At 40.0% G+C, this 14164-nt stretch overlaps 1 protein-coding gene across 1 annotated transcript; it reads left to right on the top strand.

Moving 5' to 3' along the window:
• The first annotated feature begins 587 nt into the window (after window positions 1–587).
• fgl2a (fibrinogen-like 2a) lies at window positions 588–13969 on the top strand. Its single transcript, XM_012870497.3, has 5 exons — window positions 588–1467; window positions 2124–2328; window positions 8439–8658; window positions 11047–11217; window positions 12495–13969. The coding sequence occupies exons 1-5, from the start codon at window positions 871–873 to the stop codon at window positions 12808–12810; spliced, it is 1509 nt and encodes a 502-aa protein (XP_012725951.2). The 5' UTR covers window positions 588–870; the 3' UTR covers window positions 12811–13969.
• The last annotated feature ends 195 nt before the right edge of the window (window positions 13970–14164 follow it).

Raw genomic sequence — 14164 nt, 5'->3', positions numbered from 1 at the left:
CATTTATTCACTGATATGAAAATATTTTTTGCCAACTGAATAAATATTCTCAAATAAAGGCTCATTTTAAAGAATTAAAATCAAAAGTGTGCGCACCAAAATGGAATTCTGAGACTTAATATTTGAGGGGAGGATCCAGCGAGGCTCTAGTGTGACCAGGTTCACCACGAGGTCTTGAAATGTTATAGACGATCAATTCTTCAAAGTGAAAAAGTATAAAAAATACATAACATATCTGCTGCGTTAATGATTAATGCGCCCAGATTCTTTTCGCTCCGCAGAGAAATTAGCTGACGTTACAGTGATGTAAGTGGGCAACATTTGCTGAATGACAGCGAAGGACCCAGCTTCTCTCACTGTACCTCCCCGTCTACCTCTTTTCTGCCTCTCCTTCCCAATGTCACGCCCCACTCCAATCTTTCTCCATCTCTGTACCTTCCCTCAATGCTGTGGAAACTGTTTTTTTTTTTTTTTTTATACGCAATAGTACTGCCCCTCCCATCCTCCTAAACTCAGCACTCGCTCTCTCCCATCCCTCTCTCTGCCTCTCTTCCTCCCTCCCTCCCTCCCATGTCCTGATATTAATGACACAGCTATCTGAAGCAGCAGCAGTTCCCCTGCACTCTCCTCCTCCTGCAGGCTGCGCTCATACACGCACGAAAAGATACAAACAGAGCTACGCGCTTAAACCAGTAAGATACTAGACACACATTGTGGTAGCGTCTTTTTTATTTTTTTATTTTACCTTAAATCTTCAGGCAAATCCCCACACACGCAAACAACTCAACTGACTGAGACCGCAAACTCACATTCAAGCCACCTGCATCCATCTGCAGACTTTTTGTTGCTTGTACAAAATCCTGCCAGAAGATGAGGACGGTATTGCTCTGCACGTGTGGCACGCTCCTGCTCGTGGTCACCTTGGTGCCACAAACCACCCGGGCAGCAGACAACTCTGTAAACTCTCACCAGCGTTGGGATGCCAGAGGACCTCACAGTCTCGGATCCGAATCTGGCCACTCTACTTCTTGCCCCTTGAAACTTCGACCCGCCGGCCACTGTGGGAGCTCTGGAGACGGGCTGGATGACGGCGAGGGATGCCCCTACCAGCTAACCTTGCCGCCCCTCACCATCCAGCTGCCCAAGCAGTTCAGGCTGCTGGAGAAGACCATGAAGGAGCTGCAGAGCCTCAAAGAGGTGGTGAACAAGCTGAAAAGTGGGTGCCAGGAGTGCCGTGGGGAAAGGAGCAACGGAGTCTTTGGATATCAGCAAGCGGACCAAGGACAGACACAGATCCCCATTCAAAGGGATGCCGGAGAAGAGGCGGTGGATCTTCAGAGGGGGTCCAGTCGAGAGGAGAGGGGAGATGGAATGGTTCCTGGAGCTACTTTAGATGGTACAAGACTTGGGCAAGGTTCCAATTTTGGGAAAATTACATTTAACCCAAGTAACATGCAAGAGATGCAGGTAAGAGGCAAATGACTTCATAATGAAAAAAAAAAAATATTTCAACGTATATAAAAGTCAGTCTAAATGAAATGTTATTGTGACAAATTTGACTTGTAACATATGGCACAGATAGGCTTACCCTAACTCCATATTCCTAGTTAAGAGAGCAATAAAAGCACACCAGTGACAGCAATGCAGCATTCCATGTACTTCCATCAAAACAACGCTAATATCCAGGAAGCTGTCGTCATTGGCTCTCTTTTCAAAGCTCAGGGAGAATTACCTGATTAAATGGACAGAAGATGAGCTGTAAAAAAAAAAAATACTGGAGACACCTTAAATCTGCCCAGTGAAACGCACCCATGTGGAACGTAAACAAACCAGATGCTTAAAGACCTGTAAAGTCTTTCCTGGCACCATTCCACCAGGGGAAATTCATGGTACCGTAAACAGGGATGGGGAGAAAAAAAAAAAAAAGAAATCAGCATTAGGCAACAGCCAAGATGCTGGTAAATTTTGGGACTCTTGCAGCCACTTCAGCGAACCGCCAATCGCCACACAGACCTCGTTCCCATTCTGAAATTAAAATTGGCCGTCGCCTGTAGTAATCCACCTGCTTTGTAGTCGGTGCCAAGAACAGTTTTCTCTACTTCCGCTCTTGGCCTTTCTCTCAGGTGAAACTGAATAGGATGTCTGCCAGCCTGCGCAACGCCAGGAGCCAGATCTCAGCTCTGCAGGGCAGACTGGAGGGGCTGAACCTGCTCAACATGGACAACGTGCAGGCTATGGTGGACAGACGGGTGGAGAACATCACCGGAGAGGTCAACAAGCTGAGCTCCAGCTGTACTACCCAGTGCGCGGCACAGAACAGCCCTCAGTGTAAGCAGTCTTCTTTTAGGATTCTTGGGCTGATTATGTAAATAATTTAAATCCTTTAATCCTCCAATAGGTTTTGAGTTTTTCTCGTAGCATAACATTTACAAGACCCTTCCATCTTCGGCCACGTTTTTTTTTTTTTTTTTTTTTTACTCCCCTGCATGTTTTGCAATGCATTTGAGTAAGATTAAGAGCTTTCCTCACATTTTGTTCCCATTTCCACCGAATCCTCCACCGACGTAAACTCCAGCACTGACGTTACTCATGCAGTTTGGGTTGTGGGGAGGTGAATGTTCTTCTTGCACAACGACAGTCCAATCATTCCAGAGCGGACACTGTAATCACTTGAAAAAACAAACTGTGCTCGGTCGCCTTCTGCTCAGAAGGACTTTTGTTTTAGGGAAATGGGAAGTGAAAGCATTGACACTACAGACTTTGATACCGCATGACTTCTTTTAGGAGCAATACGAAAAAGGATCCTACATACATTTGATGCTAAAATGACACACCATTCCAGGCTCAAACGTTCATAGGGTTTTAAACACAGGTTAGGGTTTAACGCCATTAACCTCCAAAGTTAAGGCCTGACCACTAGTCGGCCCCTTCCATAGTGTTTGGGGGGATGGATGGAATGAAATGGAATTTTGAAATTGAAATTTTCTTCTTGATCCGACATTATATGCCGTCATAAATGTTGCAGACAAAATATCAATACGAATGCACATTAACATACAGTGTCAAAATTAAGAACCAAAAGCGTGATTAGGGACAAATAGCAGGAGCATACTGCCAGTTTCTCAATATTTTTGACCCGTTTATTAAATTAACTTGGTGCAGTCACTATTAGTTCCTTTTGAAGATTATTACAGGTTAATGGTGCAGATGAAGAGAATGCTGTCCTCCTTAATTCTCAACAGAGGGAACACAGAAGTAGCGATAACCTGGGACTGATGCCTTTAGGTGACATAAAATAGAGAGCAAAAAGCCCAGAATTGATTTCTAGATATATTTGTACCAATGAACTGTACATATGGAAAGAGATGGCCAATAAACTGAAGAATACATACTGTAATGACAGTAAGACGTTTATGTGCAGTTACAAACCTTAGCGTTCTGTGATAAGCACAGTCTAATAATTAAAGAGATGGCGCAGAGGTTTATATTTATAAAAATGTCCCCATAGTCTAAAAGAGGCAAAAAGGAGGCAGCAAAAAAAAATAAAAAATCTTTTATGAATTGAAATGCATAAATGGATGAAAAAGAAATGGTTGGATGGATTGAATGAAATACAAAAAAAAAAAAAAATGAATAAATGGATGTTGTAAAATGCAAAAATGAAAAGGCAGATGGATGGCTGGGCTGGAATAAAATGCAGAAATGGATGGATGGAGCAGAGAGAGGGACAGGGGTTGAGGTCTGGAAATATAAATATGTTCGATGCTCTGTTACTTTGCCCACCCATTCTAAAGCACTACTCAGAAAACACTCTTTCAGCAGCAGATATTTACAGATTGGAATTGGAAATATTCATCACTGCATTCCATCTCTGGTTCGCTTTCAACAAGCGAAATTCTTTCAGGTTGAGGTCATGATGAACAAGAGTTAAGTAACATGAAAGCCAGACTGCAAAAAAAAAAAAAAAAAAAAAAAACCCCACAAAACCCCATTGGCTCTTACATTACTAATTCAGGTGCTTTAACACTTCATCACCCTTCATATGCCGCAGCTCCATAAAAAAAAGCTGAGAAACATGGCTTCATAGTACAAAGAGTACAAAAAAAGCTTTAAATGTAAACTCATATTTTAGTCCCTCTAAAATCTATCAGTAGGACCTAAAAGCTAGCTAAACCCCACAAGCATCCCACTTTGCATTGATGTAAAAGCTCCCTTGCATGAGAGCACAGCAGAAATGCACACCACACAGTGAATAATATCCCGATGCTGCATGAATGGATGTGACACTGTATTGGGGCTTTCATGTGGAAAACAGATGTGAGCTTATTTCTAAGCAGATTAGCTGGGACAGTGGTGTGAAGGGAATCAAGTCTCCTTTTCTCGCCTCCGTCTCCGCCAAACTTTGCTCCAAATTCCTATTTCCTTCGTTCATTTATTTTTCTTCAAAGAGCTCAACTCTCTTAATTTGACAGTTTCATGTTCTGTCTCTTGCTAATTTAACGTCTACCTTCTTGAGCTTTTGTTCTGATTCACCTCACCATGTCTGTCCCCGTGCTTGTGTTCTCTTGGCAGGCATGCTCTTAAACTTTGAGGCATAAAAAGGAACTGATATTAGCATAGGCAACATTTGAGGCACCTCCCCTGACATTGCACAAGTCACGGATGGTTCACCAAGTCAGGGACGCTTGTCTTTGCACAAGTAATCCATCATCTTAAGGTCAAAAAGTAGAAAGTCTTCTTCTTCAGTTCAATTTCTGCCTATTCTTTCATGTCAATCCAAAAGAGCAAGCCCATACAACAGCTGGTAGAAAGGAAATTGGTAGTCATCTTTTGACTGAGTGCAATTTCACAACACTTTATGTAAATATCTGATTGCAGTTACACTGAAGTAACATTTATTAATAAAACCAAGATATTAGTTGTTCTTAAATCGTGGAGGGAGTTTGGCAGGCCGCAGCTCATGGAATAATTTTGTGCATCGCACAGTTTTAAGTGAAGAATGCTAAAAATTTTATTTACTAACGCGATTTTTGTGCCAGTAAATATAATAAAACAATATTCATTTTTTAGTAACTAAAATTTTTTGCTTTCATTTAAAGATGCATTTTAATGAAAGCATTTGTTTTAGAAGGGCAATGTGAGAAAGCCTTTTTATGTAAGCTCCTTTTTGGTAAAATAAAATAATAATAATAATTATAACAATAATATTAATACAACAATCTCTGTACATGTTTAGTGTTGAGTAGGTAAAAAAAAAACATTTCAGAATAAAAATGTTTTTCTGTTTTTAAATCAAAAATAATTTAAAAAGATTGTGGCAGACAACCATAGTTGGGATTATTGAATTTTCATCCTGAGATGGTCATCTCGTCATCAAGTATGGAAAAAAACAACATAAACTGACATAAAATGAGATGGTGACAACAACTATGGCTGCTTCATATTAGTTATATTAGTTATATTAATAATGCAAATTTATTTTATATATTCCAATGACATCAGCCATAATAAGGCTTTGAACTGTCTATAGCATCCTGGGCACTATCATCTGTGGGCATCTACTGCAGTGAGACTACAGGAGACCAAACAGTCCTTTGCCATAATACTGAGCACATTGACATTGCAATGACATTAAATGTTTAATATTATGAAGCATTTACAACAACAATAACCTTGTGGATTAGCGAGCTGTCCATTTTACAAATTTCTTCACATTTCAAACCATGTGTAATATGTTTTTAGATATGGCACCTGTTCAGAATCAGTGTGATTTCAGCTTTTGGTGGAAATTTGCATAAACAACTAAAGTAATTTCCTCGTAACTAATCCAGACCTGGGGTAGACAAATTCACAGCATTTGTAGGAGCATGTGATGAATGGGCATGTAATCCCAACTGTTAGGCGTTAATAGGTCGCAACATAAACCAACAGTGCCAGAACCCTTTACGTCTAGGTGGAATTTCACTGACAAATAACACTAACAGAGCAATAAAAGCGTTTTCACAGGGTTGCAAACATTTCTTTTCATCCTTGCTGCCAATTCTCATACTTCCTGCCAGAAGTAATGCTCAAGGCAAACCGATAGCAGTTCAAGCGTTAAGCCACATTAGCGCAGTAATGCAAAATGAAAATAGGCGCTCCATCCAAGATTGTGCCGTTTCCCCCCCAAATGCAATAACTGGAAATTTTCTTTTTGACGACTCTCAGCCCATGCGAACTGAAAAAATGCTTTCGAGTCCGCAATAACCTAAAAGAAGAAGGGTATCACTTGTATGGTACAAACATTTTCCTTAGTTTCCCTTTTTTACAAGGCTGTCTTGTCTTTATATTCATTTTCTTTGATGAGGAAGGCAATATGGTAATTAAGCAGTTTAGTGTTCAAGATGCCTTTATTAGGCATGTCTGTCAGTTTATCAGACTAATCCGCTTACATTCACTCGCCATTCAATTAAGTGCAAGACGAAGACGGCAAAGAAATTTGCTCGTTAATCTAGAGATGACTCAAAAGCACATTTAATGTTTTTTTTTTAAATTACCTTTCACTTTATGACAGGAAAAAAACAGACTATATACTCTAATTTCAACATTAATATTCACTCTCGTGCTGATAAGGTTTTATGTTTTAATTTAATATCCAACACATGGGTTTTACTGAGCTGAAGATGGAGGTCTGTTTTCTTAAAACATTGTAAATTATAAGAGAAAACTGCATGGCCACTAGAGGGCCTTGGGGCTTTCTCTTGGTTGTAGCAGAAATGACTAAGGCCATTTTCTCTCTGGCAATGACATTCTCGGAGCAGTTGTCCTCTAATTTAACTCAACAATCAGAGACACCTAACAGTCTGTCAGACAGCAGTGAGTGACTAATCCTAGAATTAAAAGGATTTTAAGGCTCAGTGCCAGACCAGCTTGTCCATCCAGGGAGACTGGCTGCTGCGTCAGATGGATGGGGACATTACAGAGGAAGTAGCGGAGTGTAAAAACTGCAGTTAGACACTGAAAGTGAATAGGACAGAGGAAGAATTTACGGGTCAATACTTTAAATGCCAAATGCTGACAGAGCCATTACTATGACAGGGATACAATTTGGCCTCACGTTTGACTTTTAAACCATTCTCCATACTGAGACTTGCCATCTGCAGATCTTTTGCAGCTTAAGTGTCTTATGAAACGTGGTGGGAAAATAAATTAGATCAGTCCATGATCATCTGGAAGCAGCACAACGATGCTTTTCTACTCCACAGACGTTCAGTCTAGACTTCCCCTCCTATTAGCTGAAGTTTATGTCAGTTTTAATTCACCATCCTGCTGAACTGCTCTGGCAGTACGAGTCAACAGCATCAACAATGGAAACTGAAGTGGGGTCCGCATGCTGCTCACCCAGTGTCAAAATGATTTTAGAAAGGGGGCAGGCTGCTCTAATCCAATTTCACACTTTCCCCGAGTTTTGACCAGCTTGGCCCTGTCAGTTCATAAATACTATATGACACGGGTCTTTCAGTTCAAATTTTGAGGTTGGTTCTATGACTTGCTGTTCATTTATTTGTGGTGTGACCTTTTTTTTATCCAAAAAAGGACATTGGAGCTACAATATCTCTCTCCCCCTCTCTCTCTATATATACGTCGAGAACACACCACACACACACACACACAACACAGACAACAGACAGACATACAGACAGACACAGAGAAAGATGAGAGAGAGAGAGAATAGAGAGAGAGATATCTTCTCAGGAGATAGAGATAGAGAAGAGATCTTCTACCATATTATAGATATAAGAGAGAATACGATTAGTCTCTATACTTAAGAGATATATATATATTATATATATATATATATAATATATATATATATATATATATACACACACACACATATACATATAAACATATGTATACATATACACAAACATATATTGAATCACATTACTTATTGCAATACCATGTACGATATCACAAGCACAAAGAATGTTTGGATGCAATATTTAGTAGGGTATTATTTATTTCGGTTGCCTGCATTCACTGTTCTTTTATGTTTGCTTAAGTCTATGCATTGCATTTCAGTTCTGAATGAAAGCAGATGCATCATGTTATAGATGGTAGTTCTCAGAAAACACTGTTAATAAACTGTTATATTTTTACTCAATTACCCATGTTTAAAATTAGCATATTTCTCCGTATCCTCACATAATTACCTTTAGATATGAAAGGAAAATCAATTTCACCAATTAAAGGTTTTTGGATGAAATTCTATTCTGAGATGAATCAAACCTAAGTTACTTTTATGTGCAGAATAGAGAAATTAAAGTGGGTTTAGCCGTTTTATATACTGACTGCTTGTATTACAATCTCTTGCAATGATACCATTCAGTAAACAAACAAAAAACATAACAAAAAAAAAAAACTTTCTTCTTTTCTCTCTTTCTGCAACCACGCAGTCATAATAGCCCCTCGGGACTGCTCCGACTACAACGTGCTGGAGGTGAGGAAGAACGGCGTTTACCGAGTGACCCCTGACCCCCGCAACGGGACGTTCGAGGTTTTCTGTGAAATGGAGTCCTTCGGGGGAGGATGGACTGTCATACAGCAGCGCCTCGATGGGTCCGTCAACTTCAACCGCACATGGGCCGAGTACAAGAAAGGATTTGGGAACATACGGTACGTTTTGTTTTCATGTAAAAAGAAAAAAAGAAAAAAGAAAAAAAGAAAAAGCTTGGCACATCGGCTCAGGCCATACCCAAGAAAAGATGGAGCTCAAATAGGGTCACAAAAGAGGTTATAGTGCAGCCCCTCAGCATGCTGACTGTGGTGTTGTAGTAAACACTTTGTGGCTATGGAATGAGAAATGACCCCATTTACATCAAGGTTGATTTAACCTGACAAAGATCTGGACTATAAACCTTCGGATTTAACAGCATGGAGGATCTAATAAAACCTGCAACTGAGAAGCATTATACGATTTGTAGGATGCAGCGTTTTACGAAGCTTGACTCCTCGTTTTTATGATGACTGAGGCACTAAACTAGAGTGTGCTTTTAATACGGGAATGCAGGCAGTGCAGAAAATAAAAACACAATCCCAGACTGTCATCATTTAGAAACATTTTTGTCAAGAGGATGTGGTTCTTCGGGAGTACGTTGCAATGCAGAACACCTATACTGCAGCATACAGGAGGAGGTGGGTTATGATCGATATAACGTTGAAGCTTCTGATCTGGTGGCCGAAGGGTCAGAGACTGCCAGTGACTGTTGATATGAGCAACGCCGTTCTCAACCCAGGGGTTGAGAGCACAATGCCAATAAAACTTAACTGTCATGTCCAGTCAATAGGAAGTAGTTAGAGCTATTACTCGCCAAACAACAAAAACAATTAGTAGATGAAGCATTGAGCCACAGATTTTTGCATCAGAGACGTAATGCAAAGAGGTGAAGGGCAGTGAAGATAATTTCAAGAACCCTCAGAAAGCAAGCTCCAAAGTTAGAAGCTGGATCCAGGATCAACATCAACTTTGTTCTAGTTGCAAGTTAGAAAATAAGCAAGATTTACCAGTTGCACTTAAAGACCGGGTTAAATGCTGTGAGCAATCGTTAATGGCAACGCAATTCTTTACGTTTTATGCATTCAAACAAATTAAAGGAATATTAATGCTTATGAATGATATTTCATGTCAGATATGTAAAAAACAAAAATGAAACTATATTTAGATGTGGGGAAGATTTAAAAAAGGCAAACTAGAGTTTGTTATGGCAGCCACATTGTGATACCTGGCAATCATGGTAATCAGTAAGGTGGTACTTAAGTATATAAAGTGATGTGTTAAAGACACATTTAATCACTTGCTAAATCCTTAGGGGCAAAAAGGAGGATGCTGACATTTTTGTTGAAAAATGTTGCAGAACTCAATCAATATTTTTTTTATTATTAATATCTATGATAACATGAATAATTTAGGTCTTTTGCATTATGGGTTTTATTGGCAGAATTTCTTTGCTTGTATATGGTGACAGGAAAAGGCCTTTCTCATGGTGCCATTCATGCTAGAACCCCCTCAGGATGTTGCCACACATTTTCTGTAAAGTTTTGCAGTGGGATAAAGGGCTGCTAAATCAGGTCCAAGGTGCCTGGGAACAGAGTCTCAACTCCAAAAAAAAAAAAAAATAGCTTGCAAAGCTAGTTACTGGGTCTATAAATCAAAAAGCTGCTGAAACAGCTGCCATATTAAAAGAGAAATTACAAATCAACTCCAGTATGTGTTTGCAATCATTGCCACACCCAACAACCTTCACTGTGCAGTTGGCATTATTATTCCTCCATCTGCATTTAAATGCAACCATTTGCTCAGGTACTGAGAATCTACAGCTTATTTACAGGCAGTGCCGCAGTCTCCTCGGAGGATGAGCTTTCACGGAATATGAATGCATCTCAGGAATTTCACCCCTCAAACCTCAACTCAAAAAAAATAAATAAAAATAGCCTGCTTTGAGAAGCCGTAACAATAACCAAGCCCACCCGTTCTCAGAACCGCAGATTGTTTGCCACCTGTTTCACTAACACTGATTGATTTTTACATGTAAAACTAATAATATTCTGACCACGGCGAATCTGATTTTTTTTTTGTCCCACAGGCTGCAAACTTTTCAGAGTAAAATCAATTACTTAGCGCACAATGCTGCTGATGTTAAGAAGTAATAGTCAGTGAGAAGTGCACTAGGCTTGTGCTTTATCTGGATCCAACTTTCAGATCAATATCTTTATTCTTCATCTTCTGGTTTTTTTTTTTTTTTTTTTTTTGCTGAGAAATAACCATGGTAACGTCTTGATAGCCAAGCCTGCAGCTCCAGCACCCCTTCCTAAAAAAATAATAACCTCCTTCGTCCATTTTTCTGTGTCACTGCCTGCGTTCCCCTTTTTTTCCATTCCCATGTTTGGAGATAAGTTAATTCTGTTCGAATATGTGAAATTCCTAACTGTGCCAGCATTTGAGCTCATTATTTTATATGCCTGATTCTTGGGTTTCTTGTCCCTCTTTAATCTCGTGTCCAGCAGAAGTGAGTTCTGGCTCGGCAACGACCATATTCACCTGCTGACGAAGGCTAAAGACATGATTCTGCGCATAGAGCTGGAGGACTTTGAGGGTGTCCGGGAATATGCAAAGTATGACCAGTTCTACGTGGCCAATGAGTATTTGCGTTACAGACTCTCCATCAGCGGATACAGGTAGAGTATTAGCTGTCAAATCTGATCCGCACACATATGCCGTTCAGGCAAAAGGCTTGCTTACGGTCATAATTCTCATATGAATTAGGCAGATTTTGAAGATGTATTTGTCATCATTAGTGGGCTTCAGGTATGATTCTGGCTGGATATGTGACCTGGTAAAAGTTTTAAAAAAATAATCCACACATTTAGATTTGATTGAGAGCATTCCAGAAGTTATTTTCAGCGTGCTTTATCCGTTCCAGAACCTGTTTTATCCAAGTTTGGGAGCATTTGTCCTGTTGAAACACCCGATTACGTTGTGGGAAGTTTAAAACAACAACAACTCGGGGGTGTGCCTGCTTCATTAGTCAACTCACTTTGTGTAATGCACCAGTACCACTTGCAGCACAATAATCCCACATGGTGATACTACCACCACGCTTGATATAGTGTTACGTTTCGAAACCTCACCTCGTCTAATTCATATTTTCTGTCATTGTGTACCTGATTCTTTATTCCGTCAGATGAACTTTCCTCTAGAAGGTATTAGTCTTTGTGTGCAGCAACAGATTTCAGTTAAAGCCCCATGCAGTATCATCATGCTGAAATCACCTTGCTTAGCAGCTGAGACAGTGTTTTCTGGTCTGAAAGCCTGTCTTCCATCACTCTAGACGGTGAGAGTGGTTTTCCAGCGGTTTCCATATCATGGCAGGCTTTAACCCTGGTGACTCCTGGCGAGTTCTTAATATTTGACCCAAACTGGGTCAGATGGTTGAAGCTTTGACAAAACAGAGCGGTGATCTTAAAAACGGACAACAAAAGGTGTTTTAAAATTTTAAATTTCGGACTTCTGGGATGGCTTTTCCAAAAGCATGACATCAACCCTACTGAAAAGCACCGACAACAGCGCCTAAAAACAAACAAAACAAGAACAAATTGAAATTAACTTCACCAATTCTGCAAGGTAGAGGGGTCAGATATCCAGTCAGAATCATGCCAGGAGCTCATTCCTACCAACACAAAGGGTGTGGTCAAGGTGCAGCTTGGTTAGGGAAGATCTGACCAAGCATTACAAAGGGTTTATGTAAATACCTTTATTTGTCATTTTGACCACCTGCTGAAAGGACACCATAGAGACAACAAACCAATGCAATAAATTCAATTCCATGTCTTGGTTTGAAATTCATTGACGTTTTATACATCAGTCTTGACCCCAAATAAACGAGACATTTATGGGCAGGGCGAGTATTCATAAACCGCTCACTAGATGAGTGTATAACAATCCTCTGTTACAGTGGAACAGCTGGGAACGCCATCAGCTTCAACAAGCACTTCAACCACGACCAGAAGTTCTTCTCCACCCCGGACCGCGACAATGACATGTACCCCTCTGGAAACTGCGGCGCCTACTACAGCTCCGGCTGGTGGTTCGACGCCTGCATGTCCGCCAACCTTAACGGGAAGTACTACCACAAAAGGTACAAGGGCGTGAGGAATGGGATCTTCTGGGGAACGTGGCACAACATGACAACAGAGTTCTACCCGACCAACTACAGGCAGGCCTTTAAGACCGTCAAGATGATGATACGGCCCAAAAACTACGCTCCTTAAGAGGACCGGCAGATATTCTTTACCCACGAGGGAGAAAACCCGAGAAAATGGAAGAACATAAAGCCCCATTCATTATCCTGGCGCCGTTCATACATGCTTACATGTACACAAACACACACGAAGACTGCAAAAGTTTACAGGAACTTTGACTGCAGTAACAAAAAATCATTGTGAAATATATTATGCCATTTTCCCTGATGCGAGTATGGCCTTTGAAATGTTGGATTAATATGACAATAATAAAAGAAAATCGTCTGTGAACAATGACGGACTATTAGGAAAAAAAAAAAAAAAGAAAAGGCAGCGTAAAGGCCAGCCTACTTCCGAGTGCCGTAATATTCCACGGGACGTTAGCGTGGATGATTTTTTTTTCACCGGGCCCCCGACATTTCTCCCACTTTCGTCCTGCTGCATCCCTGCAATAAGCCCTGCCGAGACGCAGCACAGCACAGGAGTTAAAAACTAATGAGCTATCATTTTCTTATGCTGTAAATGATTTCATAATTAACAACGACCACTCGAGTGAGGGAGCCGAAGATAGAGTTTTGTGTCTGAAATTACTCATGAAAGACTTCCTGCTGGGACTGTTTAATTACACCGGGGCAGTGTGGTAATGTATCATTATCCAAAACATTATGAAATCCCCCTGGGCAGGCCGATGTGAAGCCTGAGAGGAATCCCTACCATTCTACTTATATGCAGTGCAGTTTAGATTACTGATTCTCTGATAAATTGTTCTTGACACTAAACAGTTTTAATTATTTTCCATCATTATCTCTTGATGCACTGCACAGCTCCTAATGATACACAGATTCTCCTTATCAACCATGTGTACAATGCTACCACCTAGTGCTAGAAAACTGTATAGTACCATAGTCAATTTTATACACACTGAAAGGCAAAGGTGGACTAAGGAAATGTCTGTTAGAGGATGTGTACAGTATTTATTTTACTTTGTGATGTATCAGAGCTTTTATATAACATGCACTGTTTATCATCCAGTTTCAAAGTCTATTCACTGTTGAGGCGTGCATAATTGTGGTCACTCTGAGCAGAACCATGCGTGTTTGTACTTTTATGCATCTACCATACTGATCTTTTCTATTCACTTTAAATCGGTCATGCCAGAAAAATAAATCTACATTTTTTTATATAATAATGAGTTTCAGTGTGTAGTTGATTGCCATATTTGGGATTTTGATACAAACACGGGAATCAAATGAACATGTCATGGCAAACATATTATTTTTTTATTTGACATTAGATATGTTCTAAAGGTTATTTTATGTTCCATTATTTACCACCAAGCCGATTATTTATTAAACATACGTAAACATAAAAGATTTATGTGAAA

This window comes from Fundulus heteroclitus, chromosome 17 (genome assembly GCF_011125445.2).
Source record: "Fundulus heteroclitus isolate FHET01 chromosome 17, MU-UCD_Fhet_4.1, whole genome shotgun sequence".
Lineage (NCBI taxonomy): Eukaryota > Metazoa > Chordata > Actinopteri > Cyprinodontiformes > Fundulidae > Fundulus > Fundulus heteroclitus.
Note: the sequence above shows the minus strand (reverse complement) of the source record. Positions and strands in the feature narration are given on the sequence as shown.

What these genes read in the sequence shown, in the direction of transcription:
- fgl2a (XM_012870497.3), top strand. Translation starts at nt 871, where the DNA reads ATGAGGACGGTATTGCTCTGCACGTGTGGCACGCTCCTGCTCGTGGTC. An exon ending in GTAACATGCAAGAGATGCAG is followed by an intron (nt 1,468 to 2,123) that starts GTAAGAGGCAAA and finishes CCTTTCTCTCAG; the next exon opens with GTGAAACTGAATAGGATGTC. An exon ending in CTCTCCATCAGCGGATACAG is followed by an intron (nt 11,218 to 12,494) that starts GTAGAGTATTAG and finishes CCTCTGTTACAG; the next exon opens with TGGAACAGCTGGGAACGCCA.